Raw genomic sequence first — 18,182 nt, 5'->3', positions numbered from 1 at the left:
GGTGGATGTGGTCTTCCCTTATAGCTTTCCTCTTCCCACATCATTTTCAGTTAAAAAAAAAATTTAACTGTTCCCAATAGAGGGATTCCTGTTAGAAACCCTCAGCAAGTGAACTTGTACTGGGAATCCTCATGCTTTCCCAGTGTGTCTGTATTTTCCTAAGTAAAGCTCAAATTGGAAATAAAGGGGGAAACACATTTCTCACTCCAAAGTTCTTAAAATTTAAATTTTTGTGGAAAGCACAATTTGTTTCAATTTTTCAAATCAGTAAAATCCACAGAAAGTGTGAAGGTGTCCAAATAGGTCATCTAGAGTTCCAAAATCCAGGACTAATGGGAGACATAGAATGCTCTTTATTGAAATCTAGATGGGCTGGACGCTTTTCAGCTTTAAGAGCATTCATGAACACTGCAAGGGGCAACATATCTGAACAGTGGGGTGACTTGTGCAATAAATTGCCCCATTAATGGCACCACTGCCAAATCCTGAGATTTAGAGGCTCTGGTGAAAAATTGAATCGGGCAATTTTCAATGTTTGTAGCATCTGCGACCAAACAGGTTCAGCACTCAGAGTCTGGAGAGCTCCACAGGCCATACTCTGGGCTTACGTTTTAACTCTAAATCAATCTACTCATAGCCAGACTGTCAATGACAGCCAGACTCATTAGCAATTTACTGATAATCCTCCACGACTTCTCTTTAAAAACAAAATGACTTCCACATTTAATTGTCTATCTGAAAGAACATACGTAAGAAATTAGGTGATCTAAATTAAATTTATTAATAGGAGAGCTTGATGGTGCTTAATTCCAGAGACTAGAGCTCTCATTGCTGGGGCTTGTTGAAAAGTAAAGAGAAATAATACGGATATAGTTAAAAACATGACTTTTACCATACTCAAAATTCTCTGACTTCTTTACCGATCTTTGAGAAATGGGTAAAATTGAAAACCATCAAAATAATTGGACTTCTTACAAATTGGATTGTATGAGTGAAAGGTGTTTATGAGAAGTGGATGACTCCGGATCTTATCATCTAAGAGGACAGCACAGAATAGTTAATATGTTCCTTGAGGGACTAGGATGCTGACGTCTTTTTCTGATACCCGATCATTACGTGACTGAGAAAAAAAAAAAGGAAGTCATTTCATGAATAAAAATCGGAGCGCAACAGTGCAACAAAATATTCTGTACTTAAAGGCCATAGGCAGACAGATGTTGACAAAGAAGGCTCTTCTAAAACCATGTTCGGATAGGTTTCTGCTAACTGCACATATAAACAGGAGCAGAGGGCCGGTCACCTCTGTACCCATAGGCAGCAGCAGAAGAAGCCGAAGCTTCAGACGCAGCCAGAAGGACCTCAGAACAGAGAAGGCGCTGCCGACTTGCACAGCTGTCTGACCGGGCGGTTCCCACAGACGCCAGCTGGACCTCGGCCCTCTCTCCTTCCTTCCTCTCCTTCTTTGACTTTTCCTCTTTTCCTTAATCACTTACTACTTTCTCCCGGTGGACTTAGGCCACTTTGTCCGCCACTCCCCACTTTAGCACATTGCCTACTCTTTCTTCCTTCTACATCTCTCTCTTCGCCCCCTTCTCTCGGGTGTCACGCTCTCTCCTAGTCTTTGCGTCTACAAACTTTTGAACAGAATACTGGCCTCAGCAAACAAGTCCTCCAGCTCCTCCTGCTGCTCCTGCTCGTTCCTGCGGCTTCTCCTCAGGCACTAACACCAGACGGTGATGCCTTTTGGGTTGTGACTCCAGCGCAGAAACTTGGAGGAGCCCTTTGCCCGCCGTCCTACTTGGCAACAAATCCTCTCCTAGCGGCGGTAAGAGTTGAATGGTAAGGGGGAAAATTCTTACCAAAGCAAACGGCTCACCTGACTGCTGATTCTTTCGCCAGCATGAGGGTACGAGTTAGCTTTCCTTCGTACCAGGTCTGGCGAGTTATTGGGCACTCGGTATATACATATATATATTTTCTAACTACGTATAGCGAGAGGGACGTGGCTGGGTGTGCGAGGTCTGTCACTAAACGGTATTCAACACGGGGAGCAGGAGCTTTGTTCTGTTCCTCCCTCAGCTCCGGGAGTTTCTTGGGGTTGGCGCGTGGAAGGCCAGGGGCGTTCTGACGACTGTGTGCCCTCTTTCCCGTCCTGCGCAGAATGACCATGTGTAGCGGAGCAAGGCTAGCCCTGCTGGTCTACGGGATAATAATGCACAGCAGCGTCTACTGCTCACCTGCCGCGGCTGGGCTCCGGTTCCCTGGGATCAGGTAGGTGTTGGCCACGCGGGCTGAACTGAGGCTGGGGCTTCCCTTCCCCAGGTCGTCCTCCTGCAGTTCCTCAGTTCCGACTACGACAATCTCCCCATGCTCCCCAGAGCGCCGCCGCCAGCTTGGGTCGGGCCGCGGGACCCTGGCCCCGGCTCAGTCTGAGGGCCGGGCAGGCTCCACTTCGCCTCGGCGTCCTTCTCTGAGCCAGCGGCTGCTTAGGGGCCCCGGTGGAGCGAGTGCGCTTCAGCGGGTTGGAGAAACCTACCCTCCTCCAGCCCCGCCCGCGGGAGGGGGGCAGGGCAGGGCCCGGAGCTTGACTTCTTTTCCCTATTCTCAGCAGGAGTTAGAACTTTGGCTCCCAGAGCCAGGTTGGGGGGTTGAGCGTTATGCTCCCAGGGACTTTGCTTTGTTACAGCTTGTTCTGGACTGTCGCGGAGGGGTCTCCCTCACCTCAATTCAAATTCTTTTCCCTGGAAGACCTTTCTCTCCAATGATAACGTTTTCCAACTGTATTTTGAGACTCAGTCTGTCCTGGGGAGGAGTGTTGGTTGGGTATGGTTGAGGAAAAGCTATTTGAGAGAAAAAAAAACAAGAATGAGTCTGAGAGGGAGGAGGAGAAATGGATGCAAGGAGGAAGAGAAAGCAAGCAGTCAGGCAGGACCAGGACAGCCCTGTCCGCCCCAGGCGGAGTTACCCTGGGGTTTTTCTTAGTCTGGTTTCTCATCGGTCAGGTTCCTTGCCTCAGCCCGAGTCCCTGGCGGGTCAGACGGAGAGTGGGAGCTAGCTTTGCAGCACTGCCTCCTCAACCCGCAGCACACCCGGCTCCAGACAACGAGGAGCGGGAGTTCCGCCTGCAAAGCTGCTTCTCCGAGCCGCACCCAAGAACGCGCCTTAGGGGCCGCTGACCATTGATATGGCTCGAGAGACGGGTTCTGGCTTCAGCATTAGGACGCCAGCATCTGGGTACAGGGCAGGGTTGGAAGTGGCCAGAGAGACCCGGGGACGCGGGTCAGCCGGGCAGAGGCGCGTCGCCTGGGAAAGGCTGCCTTTGGGGCCGGCGAAAGGATGTGCTAGCCTTTACCTCTCTCCAGGGATGGAGAAAAGGCGAGCGGAGTAACGAAATGTCTCTCTAATCCCTCCTAAAGAGCGCGACTTGTCCTGGCCACTTTCCGAGTCTCTCCGGCGGCCTAAAGCGAGGAGTTCTTGTGTTTTAACCCACCTCTCCCCGTCCTATATCTAGGACACAGGCGCTAGGCAAGGGCGGCTGGGAGGCCGCTGCGCTCCTGCTGGCCTCCGCTGACTCTTTCCCTGATTCCCGGGGTTGAGATGCAGTCTCCTAGCCTTGCCATCGCTAACAGATTAGCGGGATTTATGTAGCGGACTTAAAAACTCTATTTCACCCCTAGCTATTTTTTAAAGTCCCGTGTGCCTGGTTTTTTCCCCGGGCGAGAGGCAACGGAGGGCGCGGACACGCCACAGAATGAAGCGCTGCCAAACCCACTAAGTTTAGGGGCATCTATTATTCATGTTCCTGCCAGATCCTCTCCCGCCCAAAATAGACGGTGGTTCTCCGTGACCTACATCTGTGCTGGGAAGGGCTCCCCTGGGCTCAGAGGCTTCGTGGGGGGAGGGGGAGGTGGCTGCTGAAGTTGGCCGCCGCACACCCCATCCATCCACCTTCTCTGTTTCGCTCCTGGTCTCCCCCACCAGGTCTTCGTGTGGGCCAGCGCCTCGACTCATAGAGTCTTTCTCGTCCCCGCCCGTTGCTTCTTGCGCGGGGAAGCTCGGGCGCCAAGCCGGGAGCGGGGCGGGCCTTTTTGGTGGCCAGGTGTGTGTGTTCGGCGGAGACGCTTCGGCTACCCAGTACTTGTTGAGGCCGCGGCCCTGCTGGGCGACCCGTCACCCGCGAAAGGAGGGGTGGGAGAGCCGCCTCGCGGGGTAGGATTTCACTTGGATGTAGTTTCTTCCTCGTTACCTCTATCCCTACCCCTGTCCGGGAAGAAGAGGCAGGTCTCCGTAGGGAACCTTTAGAAAGGAAAATCAGTGCAAGCCCATTTCTCTGGGTCCTGGCAGAGCTAGGGAGGGACTTGGACTGACCACTCCTTCTGTCCCGGCTACCATTGCAGGCCAGAGGACGAAGTTTACGACGAGGACGGAAACCCGCTGCCGGACTTGTACGACTCCGACCCGCCAGGCGTAGGGAGCCCCGCCTCCGCGCTGCGCGACGCCTACGCGCTGTATTACCCCACGGAGAAGAGGTACAAGCCGCGCGGTTTCTGCGCGGCCCCGGGACTGAGGTGGTGGGAGGGGCAGGGTAGTGTCCCGCCCAGCAGGTTCTTTTTCATAAAAGCCCTCAAGGCTCTTTTCTCCCATGGCTGGTTCCCACGACAGCGACAGAAAGTTAGTAGCGGGTATGTCTGTGTGGACAGGAGGGCCGCGTGGTGACCTAAAGGTCAGTGGTCAAGGAGTGGTACTAGTGAGCGCGCGCCGCGCCGATGGAGCGTCCAGACTCCACACCTACCACCAGAGTTGCAGGAGGAACTTCCGTTCCTGGCAGTCACTCACGGGAACATCTCAAGAGAGTTATCCCCGAGTTCTGGGCTTCTGGGTGTTTCCCATCAGCCTCTCTGAGTGCCCAGCGTGGGGTGGGGTGGGGGCTGTGGCGGCTCTTTGGGGACAGAGTCAGTGACACTAGGCGCGCTTTGCTTCCCCGTTAGAGATGTCGCCCACGGGATCCTTAACAAGGCCTACCGCAAAGTGCTCGACCAGCTGTCTGCCAGGAAATACCTGCAAACGCTCGTGGCCAAGGGCGTGGGGTAAGAGTTTGCGAAAGAGTTAACCGGTGCGTGACGGCGCGCGCGCGGGCGCGCGCCCGCTGGGGTGGATGTCAGTGCGGAGCACACGCGGGGCGGGTGGCGCGGCTCCTACGTCCTTGCGTGCACGTGGGTCGAGGGTGCGTCTGCGCTGCGGGGTTTGCGAAGCCAGCCCCCGGCCTCGGGTGAAGATTCCCAGGCGGCCCCTGAAGTTTGGCGAAGAGAGCTGGAGATCCGGGGACAGAAAGGGGAGCGCAGGAAAACTGGGGAGTTTGATCCGTTTTGAATAAGAAAAAAGAAATCAAACAAATCCCTCAGTCATTCAAAAACCTTCAAACTTCGCATGACGATTTGCTATAATTTCTTCCAAGTTTGATCTTTTTTTAAACATTTCTTTTACTAATTGAAGCCAACCAATCCTCAAATTTGGACTCTTAGGAAAAGAGGTTTTGCTCGTGCCAGACGAACCCATAGCACAGAGCTTGCGTGGAGACTCTCTCAGCAGAAGGCAACATTTTAATAAAGCCCACGGGAAAACAGATTACATTTTTTTTGCCATGAATTATTCATGCGATGAAAAATATTGCCTACAGCCTGTCGACTTGTATTATTATCACGTTTTTCAACTTAGCGTGCGGAAGGAGAGGAGTGCTCGCGTCTGACTAGGAATTACGGGGTCGTTGTAAACTCCACAGCAGCAGCCAGAGTGGCATTTAGGGCTCTTTGGTTATTTTCTCTGTACGTGAGGGGGAGAAGAACAGTGAGGACAATTCAGGGCAAACGCGCAGATGGGATGGTCATGTCCCATGGGGCCAGGTTAGGCTTAAATTGTGTGCCCTTGGCCCTGACCTCATCCTGGGTGCCTCTGTAAGGACCGAGAAATCCTCGGTGGGGAGAGAGGGGTGAGGAGTTTCCGTCGCAGCCCTCCCTCCGGCTCTTACCCACAGAGGAAGGCGGCGCGGTACGCAGGCTCCCGAGTGGGGTGGGGCCGGCCTGCTCCCCGCGGCTATTGAATCTGTGTCTCCCGCCCTGCAACCCTCTTCCCGACCCCTTTCCTTGCAGTGGGAACCTAGGTGACGGCGGGGAGGATGACTCAGAGCCGCTCTCCAAGCGCCACTCGGACGGAATCTTCACGGACAGCTACAGCCGCTATCGGAAACAAATGGCTGTCAAGAAATACTTGGCGGCCGTCCTAGGGAAAAGGTATAAACAAAGGGTTAAAAACAAAGGACGCCGAATAGCGTATTTGTAGCGATGAGTTACCGGCTACCCTGTGTATACAACCCTGACACAATGAAAAGTCAGTCATGTTCCTAACTAACTGAACAGTCATCGCTCATGTGTTCCATTCAAACATGTATTTATGTATGAAGTAAAGCCATTAAATGAATATTTTGATAATAATAGTTTTTCTTTTTACAAAGCACTAGAGAATGCACAGATATACTTTGTGGACCAATTACTGATATATATTATAAATATATATATTTAGGAATATATATAAGTATAATAGAGAGCAGTTCATATAAAATGTGCACAAGGATTGAAAATTTGCCTGAGCTGTTTATGTTTTTATATAAAATAAATAGAAAAATAGACAATCATTGTTTTGAATATTACTCCTATTTTTGTAAACCAGAATTAAAAGGATAGTATTTTTATCCACGACAGACCTGAAGATATTAATACCGACCATTTGCTACTGTACATAAACAATGATGCCCTGCTCCAGGGAGATTTTGAGGTAATGCTTTGGGATAATTGCTGTATGGCATTCTTTTCCAGTGAGTCTCTAGGGCAGGCTGCTTCAATCCCAGCCCAACTCAACTAGGCACTGTCCCCCTCGCTGGGTGACAATTCTAATACTTCTGCTTTCTTTAATCCTACTTTTATGTGTATTGGTGTCTCTTCAGACTCTCAGCCCAGAAGGACATTCTCCTGATAAAACAACAGCTCGATTTAAATTGTGCTTCTCCCCAGAATTCATACCACTCCCTGGGGAAGAATTGGGGGATTGTACAGAGAAGGGAGGTTTGGAAGGTTAGGAAGCTCCCTTTTCTGTACTTTCAGGAAACCCAATATCTCAAGGTTTAGGGCTATTGGAACAAAGTGAAAGAAGTGTAGGTTTATTGGAAGAGGCAGAGCATAGGGCAGTAGGTGGAGGACCCCGGAGAGGGACTACTTTGGGGCTGCCCTAGGTCTGGAACACTGAGGGTAAGCCGAGTCCCCACCTTAGGTCCCCAGCCTGACTGACTTTGGGCGCTGGGTATTGGAAATAGATGCAAAGTACAATGTGTTTTTCTCCAGTGCTGTCCATGCTTCTTATTTTGTGAAATGGCCAGGATCCTTCCCTTTGAACCCTGCTCTGTAGGAGCCACCCTTTTCTTTTGTGGTTTTTCTGAAAACCCCTCCTTTCAACCCTCTTGCACTGTTTAAGTACTGTTTACCATTTTTCATTCACTCTCTTAAACTTGTGAATGCGGTTACCTTTTGTTGTTGTTGTTTGATGCAAGCACTTATTGTAAAGTTTAGGAACCCTGTGTAGTTACCACTAAGTAATTATGCACTAAATATGAACCTTTTGTTTCTTGTTTATTGAGTTTGTAGGTAAAATGTATTTTTCTACATTATGGCTTATTGCTTAGTAAAATTTATTTCATAAAACCAACCTTTGTCATATTAGAATGTGTAGTGTTCACATGTTGCTCAGTTTACTAACTGATAAATCATTTAAACCTCGTCTTCATATGTATGAGTACTATCTTATATTTGTGGTCAAGAATAAGGTAAGCAAGCTCCAACCGACACTGAGAACCTTCCTTTGTATCCTTTCTTGGCTACAGAAAGCATGTCTATCTGTTTCCTATTAATTCCTTGAATATATTGAGTAATCTCTATAAACAAAAGAACCTTCACCCAGCAATCAGATCAAGCAACAACAGGCAAACCAGCCAAACTCCCAAATTTCAGGCACAAATTATTTTGAAAAAAAAAAAAGAAGAAGAAAAAGAAGAACAAGAAAAGATTAAACATTGGCTTGTAAGTTTAAACGACCTTTCCTTTTCCTTTACGGATTTGATCGGTATGAAGTCATAAATCAAAGAAAACAGAATTGGATTTGCATTCCCAGGCGGGATGGATGCTGCCAGGAGATCACATTGCAAACAGTGAAAGCACAGAGGCATTCGATCTATGCCTGAGTCCTGTGTACGGGATCAGTCTTTCTTTAATTCTGCAGTCTCCTCAGGCAATGTGACATGGGACACAGTTTGCAGCTTTAGTGCCTTTCTTCGCCTTTTAAATCGCCACGAATCACAGATGGCTATTTAGTGGCCCTACAATGCTGCAACACATCGGCTTGCATTTTAGTCTTAATTATTTGTTTCTTGGATAATGGGCAGAGTTTTCTGTATTTGTGTCAGCTGTTAGTGGTGAAATAGGGCTCTAGTTAACCTTTATTTATGAAGTCTAATTTAGTGTTCCCGTGGCTAGTTGCAAGCATTTACAGTGATCACCCAGTTTAATCTTTTGTATACTTTTTAGAAATGCCAAGAGCCTTACTAACCTGGAGCAGATTTATGATGTAGTGATAATTTAGGTAGATGATAGTCTTGAAGCTCTTATTTTGTGTGCAACTGATTATAAAAACATCTTAACCAAGTATTATTACACACATGATATCTATAACTAGGACTTTGATAACTGTTATTAAAGTGTGTAAAATTTGTATGAATAAATTTTTGTAAACAATGCACCTTCGTCTAATGTTTGGAGAAAAAAAGATATGAGGAAATAACTACCTTAAAATCTCTTAAACTATTATATTTTCTTTAGCAACCATAAGAATTTTTATGTCTGGTATATCTATCTAAGCATCCATGTATTTTTATAAATGTACTTTAATATCTGCTTGATGGGATACTGGAGCCAACTAAAAATTTAAAGTAGCTACTCAGACGGAGATGCCTAAGAAGGTATTCAGCTCATAAATAGGCACTGATGTTTTAACATTTATAGGATGCACAATTTAGATGAATCTCTATCCTCTACTGTGTATATACATTGCTCAACATTCAGAATTACTATCCAGAGGTGGGACACAGTACCTGGGTATTAGTTACGTTTCTAAAATATCAATCTAACATTGTTTTTTTTTTTTTACAAGTAACTCTGCAGACTAAATTGGTCTTGATAAAATTCTGTATAAAAATGATTTAAATAATCAGTTTTGGAGGTTTTAAAATATGTTTAGAGATAAACAGACAACTATTTCTGATTAAAATACTTTGGGTAAAAGGAAGAAGAACATGAGTGAGCAGAGAGTTAATTAAATACCTTTAAAAGAAAATGTACTTTGAAGCCTAAGACAAAATGTGGGAAGTTATTTATGAATTATTTGTTTTATTAATTCATATTAACAAACTTTAAAGCAAAGCCTTCATGTGAAACTTCCATAAAATTTTCAGTGGTGTTTATTTTTGAAACCCTTGATGATTTCTGGGTTAAAAAAATGTATTGAAAGTCACTTATAACAAATCACATACCATTTAATTTAAATCGCCAGATTTTCATCTTAAAATTAATGCAGTCAATTAATAAATCAATAAATATGTCACAATAGTACTAAAGGACCAGCAAAGATAAAAACATCAACAAAGAGTAAAAAACTCTTCAGAACTGAGCTCAGTATTTAAGACCCAGAATCGTATAGGGAGGAGCTTTGGATCTAGAAATCCCATTTGTAGTAAATTAAAAAAAAATACAGTATAATTCATATTTACATTGGATCTTAATAGATATGAAGTTTTCTTTTTCATCTTTAAACATCGTCCCCATGGACACACACACACACACACACACACACACACACACTCTTTTGAGTTATCCTTCATAACAGAACAGCAAGTTGCTATATACATGAATTTCACTTAAAGTCAGCCTAGTCTGGGGCTTATCTCTACTTTCTGGATAAGTCATTAGCCCAACCAAAAAGATTTATCTTGAATTTTTCCATTTACCATACACCATATATATATATACATATATATATAAATAAAGTATACAGTATATATATATACATATATATAAAGTATACAGTTGGCAGTAATTCTGCAGATCCAGAAGTCCGCTTCCAATTGCGTTATATTAAAATTTGGCTTGAGTGTGTCCCCCAACTTCTTTTTACAAGATGATTTCACTTGGTGCCCTGCTATGACTTCAAACTCGACCCTACTGTTGACACTGTTACAAGACTGGGAAACAAGGTTAAGTCTGAGTTCTTCCATTTCATTGTAACCCTTCTTTGAAGAATGGAGATGCTTGTTCCTCTTGCTATTGTCCGTGGCCTCACCACTGGCTTCCTACATTGGTTTGTAACTGGTCAGCCTGCTATTGGCCACTCTCCCTTCTACCAGGTAGTTTTAGTTCCTTATAATATCCCTCTCAGCAGATGTTCCAGGGTAGCCTCCACTGTCACAGGGTTCAAAGTTCTCCATACTTTGGACTCATTTTGTAGCTAGTCTTTCCTGCCAAATGTTACCCAACATGGATCCTCCTTCTTTAGGAGAGGTTCTTATCAGTCTTTCAAACTCAAATGCTTCTTTTCATCTTTTGTCTTTCAACAATCCCTCCATGCCCAGAATATCCTTTCTCTACCTTCCTAATCTAAATATTCTATAAAGTCCAAGTCAAGCCCACCTTCCTCAGTCTCTCAGAGTAACCACATCTTCATTCCCCCACCACCGTCCTTGTACTCCTTTGTTGTGACCCTTACTCTCTGTAGCACTGTGTCGTGTGATCTTTAATTTCACTCTGCCTGTCCTTAACTGTTTCGAAAGTGCAGGGCCCGTCTCCCCAGCTCGATGACCTCGTGAAGGGCATAGATGATACATTGCACTTTAATGCCCAACACACTTCTGGGAACATAATGAATATCTCTCTTGAATGATTGAAATAACCAGAGGACTTGCACAATTCACTATGACATTTCTCCCTTACAGGACAGCTACAAAGCATATATAGGAAGTGAAATTAACTTATTAATTAGGTATGCATCATAAATCAAACTAGATCTCCTTCCAGGAAAAGCTACATAGAAAAGAATGCCAAATTAATTAGGTGGGTTTCTGCCATAAGATAAAATGAACTTTAAATTCACATGTAGGCAAAAGGCTGCAACAGATTCAAGCCACTAGGCCTTTAGTTTTTCACTCTGGTAAAGGATTGTATTTTCAAACTAAAGAGAATTCACCTTATGCCTCAAGATACTAATACCTTTTCCTAGAATAAAGGAAAAAGGATTTCTTGAGATGTAGACTGGGAGCTGGATTGCCCTCAAAGTGATAATTTACAGAGCAGTTATCTGCAGCTGCCAAAGAAACTTCTCCCATCAACAGAAATGTAATTTGAAACACGAGTTCATAGACAGGAAAAAGGACAGAATGAAAATATTTTTTAACAATAATGGAACATTATAGTAGGTGATGTCATCTGGTCTAAGTTTATTTTCTCAGCTGTATCTTTGCTACGTATTATAGAAACCTAATTCAAGGAGGGATATTATCTATAAACCAAAAAGAAAATAGTATGATGTTTATTTGTGCATTTTCCCCTTCTCTTGTTAAATATCCTGAGTTTTGCTCTCTTGACAACATGTCCCTCATGCAGGACATGGCTTTTATAGGATGTTAACTCCACTTCTAGATAATAATCAGAATAATAATTGCACTGCCTGACCACAGTTGAGGCTTGACATGTGATCCATTTTAGGATAGCGGGATTAGAGAAGATTTTTTTTCTTTTTCTGGAAGTGTCTGGGGAAGTTCTTTCTTTCCTTCTGAATGGTGATGTATAATGTAACACACTATATAAAAAGCCAGCCTCACCGTGGAACTGATATTATGAAAGACAGACAGGATCAACAGGAAGAAACATGTCCTTAAGAACATCATTGAACTCTGAATCAAAGGAATCCTGAAGCCGGAACTTTTGGAATTTTTGTTAAATAAGTCAATAAATTCCCTTCATTGCTTACGCCAGTTTTTGTGTTTGTTGTTTGTAATGTTGGTTAAGACCTGTGTTGTGAGTAATGGAAAACCTGATTCAAACCGGTTACCGTGTTTCCCCAAAAATAAGACCTAGCCGGACAATCAGCTGTAATGCATCTTTTGGAGCAAAAATTAATATAAGACCCGGTCTTATTTTACTATAATATAAGACCGGATCTTATATAATATAATACTGGGTCTTATATTAATTTTTGCTCCAAAAGATGCATTAGAGCTGATTGTCCAGCTAGGTCTTATTTTCAGGGAAACAGGGTAGGTATCTTTTCTTTAGAACACAGAAGACAGTATTAAGACTGGTCTGCAAAGGTTCTGGTGAACAGTGAGTGTTACAAGTTCCAGTGCCCCAGTGTTACAAAGACTTCACATTTCCTACTAAAATTTTATTTTAACGTTTTAATATTTAAATATTACAAAACATCTAGAAGTGAACCCTTGTAACTGCTTTTAACTGTGGTAAGAAATATCCTTTGAGGAGCCCTGACCATCTTTTGCCATCAACTATGCTATTGTTTGAACCACTAGTGGCTGGAAATGCTCTGCTCTGAAAATTTTTTTTGTTGTTGAAATTCTACCCTTCCTTACCCCTATGGAACTTGTGGTAAAACTCAATAGAGAGCCACTCTGGAAGACAGTTTGGTGGTTGCTTATACAACTAAACATACTCTTACCATATGATCCAGCAATCAGGCTCCTTGGAATTTATCCAAAGGAGTTGAAAACATGTTCACACAAAAATCCTGCACACCGATATTTAGAGCAGCTTTATTCACAACTGCCAAAACTTGGGAGCAAACAAGATGTCCTTCAGTAGGTAAATAGGTAAATAAACTGTGAGACATCAGACTATGGAATATTACTTAGCATTAAAAAGAAATGAGTTAGTAAGCCACGAAAAGACATGGAGGACACTTAAATGCATATTACTAAGTGAAGGGAGCCAATCTGAAAACACTATATACTATATTATTAGAATTATATGATATAGTGGAAAAGGCAAAACTATGGACATAGTGAAAAGATCAGTGGTTGTCAGGGGTGGAGAGGGAAGAGAGAGAAGGAGAGAGCTGAATAAGCAGAGCACGGGATATTTAGGGCAGTGAAAATACTCTGTATTTTATAATAATATACTTTTGTCCAAGCCCATATACTGTTGACCCTTGAATAACACAGATTTGAACTGCACGGGTCCACTTATATGTGGATTTTTTTTTTCAGTACAGTTGGTCCTTCGTATAGGCAGGAATTGAATTTGCAGAATCAACCAACCTGGACTGCAAACAATATTTTTGCATTCCCAACTGCAGTTTCACAACTGTGGATTCCCATCTGAGGATAGAAAGTACTGTTTTCGATTTGCAGTTGGTGAATCTGCAGATGCCAAGGTCTGACTGTAGAGTCAAAAATTATATTCAGATTTTTTGGCTGATGCAACTAACACCACTCCCTCTGCTCCCCACGTCCTCCACCACACCATGGTGTTCAAGGGTCAACTTGTGCCCTTGTACCCAAGACTGAACCCTAAGGTAAACTATGGACTTTGGGACATTATGATGTGTCAATGTAGATTCATCCTTGTACCATTCTGGTGAATGATGTTGATAATGGGGGAGGCTATGAATGTGTGGAGTAGGAGGTATATGGGAAATCTCTGTACCTTTCTTTCAATTGTGTTGTAAACCTAAACCTGCTCTAAAAAAAAAAGTCTTAAGAAAAGATAAAACTCAATGGAGACTCATCCCAGTCTTCTGATGCCCTGTCCTCCATTTTCCCAGTCAACTTGCCACTTTCTTCCTTCACTATTTTCTAACTCATGTTGGATCAGTTTAATGGTGTTCTCCAGGCCCCCAAATGCTTTCATTCCCTAACTATTTTTGCCAAACTCACCTGAACACTTCTCAAACTTGTATCAAACCAACCATGTGTTTTCTCCTGGTTACTGAGGGCTATTAGAAAACTCTTGGATTTGATTTTTTTAAAATTAAAGTTTATTGGGGTGACAATTGTTAGTAAAGTTACATAGATTTCAGGTGTACAATTCTGTGATACATCATCTATATCTCACGTGATGTGTTCACAACCCAGAGTCAGTTCTCCTTCCATCACCATATATTTGACCGCATTTACCCTCTTCTAGAGCCCCTCTTCCCCTTTCCCCTCTGGTAACCACTAAACTATTATCTATACCTGTGAGTTTTTGTTTATTTGTTGGTCTTGTTCTTTTGTTGTTTTCAGTTTTACATACCACATATCAATGAAATGATATGGTTCTCGACTTTTTCTGTCTGACTTAATTTCGCTTAGCATTATAATCTCAAGATCCATCCATGTTGTCGCAAATGGTCCTATTTCATCTTTTCTTACCGCCAAATAGTATTCCATTGTGTATATATACCACAACTTCTTTATCCATTCATCTATCAAAGGACGTTTTGGTTGTTTCCATGTCTTGGCCACTGTAAATAAAGCTGCAATGAACATTGGAGCACACGTCTTTGTGGATAAATGTTTTCAGATTTTTTGGGTAGACACCCAGGAGAGGGATTGCTGGGTCATATGGTAATTCTATTCGTAATTTTTTGAGGAACCTCCACACGGCCTTCCATAGCGGCTGCACCAATCTGCATTCCCACCAACAGTGTATGAGGGTTCCTTTTTCTCCACAGCCTCTCCAACATTTGATTCTATTTGTCTTGTTCATGATAGCTATTCTGACTGGGGTGAGGTGATATCTCATTGTGGTTTTTATTTACATTTCTCTGATGATTAGTAATGTTGAGCATTTTTTCATATGTCTGTTAGCCATTTGTATGTCCTCTTTGGAGAAATGTCTATTCAGGTCCTTTGCCCATTTTTTAATTGGATTTTTTTTGTTGTTGTTGTTGAGTTGTATGAGTTCCTTATATATTTTGGATATTAGCCCCTTATCAGTGGCGTTGTTTGCAAAAATCTTTTCCCATTCGGTTTGTTGCCTCTTTACTTTGTTGATCGTTTCTTTTGCTCTGCAGAAGCTTTTTAGTTTGATATAGTCCCATTCATTTATTTTAGCTTTTACTTCCCTTGCCTTTGTAGTCAAATTCAGAAAATGCTTTTTGAACCCAAGGTCCATAAGTTTAGTACCTATGTTTTCTTCTGTGCAGTTTATTGTTTCAGGTCTTATGTTTAAGTCTTTGATCCATTTTGAGTTAATTTTTGTACATGGTAACAGATAGTAGTCTAGTTTCATTCTTTTGCACATGGCTTTCCAATTCTCCTAGCACCATTTATTGAAGAGGCTGTCTTTTCTCCATTGTACGTTTTGGGCTTCCTTGTCAAAAATTATCTGTCCATATTTATGTGGTTTTATTTCTGGGTTCTCAATTCTATTCCATTGGTCTATGTGTCTGTTTTTCTGCCAATACCATGCTGTTTTGATTATTGTAGCCTTGTAGTACAAGCTAAAGTCAGGGAGTGTGATACCTCCAGTATTGTTCTTTTTTCTTAAGATTGCTTTGGCTATTTGGGGTCTTTTGTGGTTCCAAACAAATCTGATGATTTTTTGTTCTACTTCTTTGAAAAATGCCATTGGGATTTTGATGGGGATTGCATTAAAGCTGTATATTGCTTTTGGTAATATGGCCATTTTAACTATATTGATTCGGAAGAATCATCCATGACCATGGAATGTCTTTCTATTTCTTTGTATCTTCTTCAATTTCTTTAAAAATGTCGTACAGTTTTCAGCATACAGGTCTTTCACATCCTTGGTTAAGTTTATTCCTAGGTATTTTATTCTTTTTGCTGCAATTGCAAAAGGAATTGTTTTTTGTATTTCTTTTTCTGAGATTTCATTGTTAGTATATAGGAATGCAATGGATTTTTGTACGTTGGTTTTGTAGCCGGCAACTTGACTGTATTCGTTGATTGTTTCTAATAGCTTTTTGGTGGAGTCTTTAGGGTTTTCTATATATAGTATCATGTCATCTGCAAAGAGTGACAATTTAACTTCTTCATTCCCAATTTGGATGCCTTTTATTTCCTTCTCTTTCCTGATTTCTCTGGCAAGGCCTTCCAACACTATGTTGAAAAGCAGAGGTGATAGCGGACAGCCCTGCCGTGTTCCTGAACGTAGAGCAAAGGGCTTCAGTTTTTCACCATTAATTATGAGATTAGCTGAGGGTTTGTCATATATGGCCTTTATTATGTTAAGGTATTTTCCTTCTATACCTATTTTATTAAGTGTTTTAATCATAAAAGGATGTTGTATCTTGTCAAATGCTTTTTCTGCATCAATTGATATAATCATATGATTTTTGTCCTTTATTTTGTTTATGTGATGTATCACGTTGATGGATTTGTGGATGTTGAACCATCCTTGCGCCCCATGGATGAACCCCACTTGGTCGTGGTGAATAATCTTTTTAATGCATTGTTGTATTTGATTTGCTAGAATTTTGTTCAGGATTTTTGCATCTGTATTCATCAGAGATATTGGTCTGTAGTTCTCTTTTTTTTGTGTTGTCCTTACCAGGTATTGGTATCAGGGTAATGTTGGCCTCATAAGATGAGTTAGGGAGTACTGTTACTTCTTCAATTTTTTGGAAGAGTTTGAGCAGGATTGGTATTAGATCCTCTTTGAAGGTTTGGTAGAATTCACTAGTGAAGCCATCTGGTCCAGGACTTTTGCTTTTGGGAAGGTTTTGGATGACTGATTGAATTTCGTTACTGGTGATTGGTCTGTTTAGATTTTCCAATTCTTCATGGTTCAGCCTAGGAAGGCTATATGTTCTAAGAACTTGTCCATTTCTTCTAGGTTATTGAATTTGGTGGCATATTGTCCTTCATAGTATTCTTGGATGATCCTTTGTATTTCTGTGGTGTCCGTGATAACTTCCCCTTTTTCATTTCTGATTTTGTTAATTAGTATCTTCTCTCTTTTTATCTTAGTGAGTCTAGCCAAGGGTTTGTCAATTTTGTTAATCTTTTCAAAGAACCAGCTATTTGTCACATTAGTTTTTTCTATTGTCTTTTTGTTCTCTATTTCATTTAGTTCTGTTCTGATTTTTGTTATTTCCTTTCTTCTGCTGACCTTGGGTTTCATTTGTTCTTCTTTTTATAGTTCTTTAAGGTGTAACATGAGGTTATCTATTTGGGATTTTTCTTGTTTCTTGAGATAGGCCTGTAATGATATAAATTTCCCTCTTGAAACTGCTTTCGCTGAATCCCCAAAATTTGGTAGGATGTATTTTCATTGTCATTTGTTTCTATGTATCTTTTGATCTCTCCTCTTATTTCTTCTTTGACCTAGTTGTTTTTGAAAAGTATGTTGTTTAATCTCCATGTATTTGTGTTTTTTCCTGCTTTCTTTTTGCAGTTGATATCCAATTTCAAAGCCTTGTAATCAGAGATATGGTTGGTATGATTTCAATCTTCTTAAATATGCTGAGGCTGATTTTATGTCCCAATATATGGTGTATCCTTGAGAATGTTCCATGTACACTAGAAAAAAAATATATAGTCTGATGTTTTAGGATGAAGTGCTCTATATATATCAGTTATGTCCATTTCATGTAATGTGTCATTTAGGGCTGCTATTTTTTATTTATTTTCTGTTTGGATGATCTATCCATAGCTGTCAATGATGTATTTAAGTCCCCTACTATAATTGTGTTTTGGTCAATTTTTCCCTTTAGTTCTGTTAGTAGTTGCTTGGTATATTTCGGTGCTCCCTGATTGGGGGCATAAATATTGATGACTGTTACGTCTTCTTGTTGTATAGTCCCCTTTACCATTATGAAATGTCCATCTTTGTGGTCTTCTTACCTTTTCATCCTGAAGTCTGTTTCATCTGATATCATTATGGCTACACCTGATTTTCTCTGGATACCATTTGCTTGGAGTGTCAATTTCCACCCTTTCACTTTGAGTCTATGCTTGTCCTTGTATCTGAGATGTGTCTCTTGGAGACAGCATATAGTTGGGTTTAGTTTTTTGATCCAATCTGCTACTCTGTGCTTTTTATTGGTGAGTTCAGTCCATTTACATTTAGGGTGAT

At 42.2% G+C, this 18,182-nt stretch overlaps 1 protein-coding gene across 3 annotated transcripts; it reads left to right on the top strand.

Moving 5' to 3' along the window:
* The first annotated feature begins 937 nt into the window (after nt 1-937).
* Nucleotides 938-9,290, top strand: ADCYAP1 (adenylate cyclase activating polypeptide 1). 3 transcript variants are annotated; one of them, XM_033087933.1, is made up of 5 exons: nt 938-1,839; nt 2,161-2,271; nt 4,398-4,529; nt 4,989-5,087; nt 6,147-9,290. In XM_033087933.1, the coding sequence occupies exons 2-5, from the start codon at nt 2,162-2,164 to the stop codon at nt 6,334-6,336; spliced, it is 531 nt and encodes a 176-aa protein (XP_032943824.1). In that variant the 5' UTR covers nt 938-1,839; nt 2,161; the 3' UTR covers nt 6,337-9,290. The 3 variants fall into 3 exon arrangements, with proteins under 3 accessions (XP_032943824.1, XP_032943823.1, XP_032943825.1); XM_033087932.1 differs by having other exon boundaries at nt 940-1,825; nt 6,147-9,289; XM_033087934.1 differs by lacking the exon at nt 938-1,839 and adding an exon at nt 1,884-1,906.
* The last annotated feature ends 8,892 nt before the right edge of the window (nt 9,291-18,182 follow it).

The sequence above is a fragment of the Rhinolophus ferrumequinum genome, chromosome 19, assembly GCF_004115265.2.
Source record: "Rhinolophus ferrumequinum isolate MPI-CBG mRhiFer1 chromosome 19, mRhiFer1_v1.p, whole genome shotgun sequence".
Lineage (NCBI taxonomy): Eukaryota > Metazoa > Chordata > Mammalia > Chiroptera > Rhinolophidae > Rhinolophus > Rhinolophus ferrumequinum.
This window is presented reverse-complemented; position numbering and strand designations above follow the sequence as displayed.

Bases quoted from the DNA above. Each gene is read 5' to 3' on its own strand.
- ADCYAP1 (XM_033087933.1), top strand. From the start codon at position 2,162: ATGACCATGTGTAGCGGAGCAAGGCTAGCCCTGCTGGTCTACGGGATA. The intron at 4,530-4,988 runs GTACAAGCCGCG...CTTCCCCGTTAG, and splicing joins TATTACCCCACGGAGAAGAG to AGATGTCGCCCACGGGATCC. The intron at 5,088-6,146 runs GTAAGAGTTTGC...CTTTCCTTGCAG, and splicing joins CTCGTGGCCAAGGGCGTGGG to TGGGAACCTAGGTGACGGCG.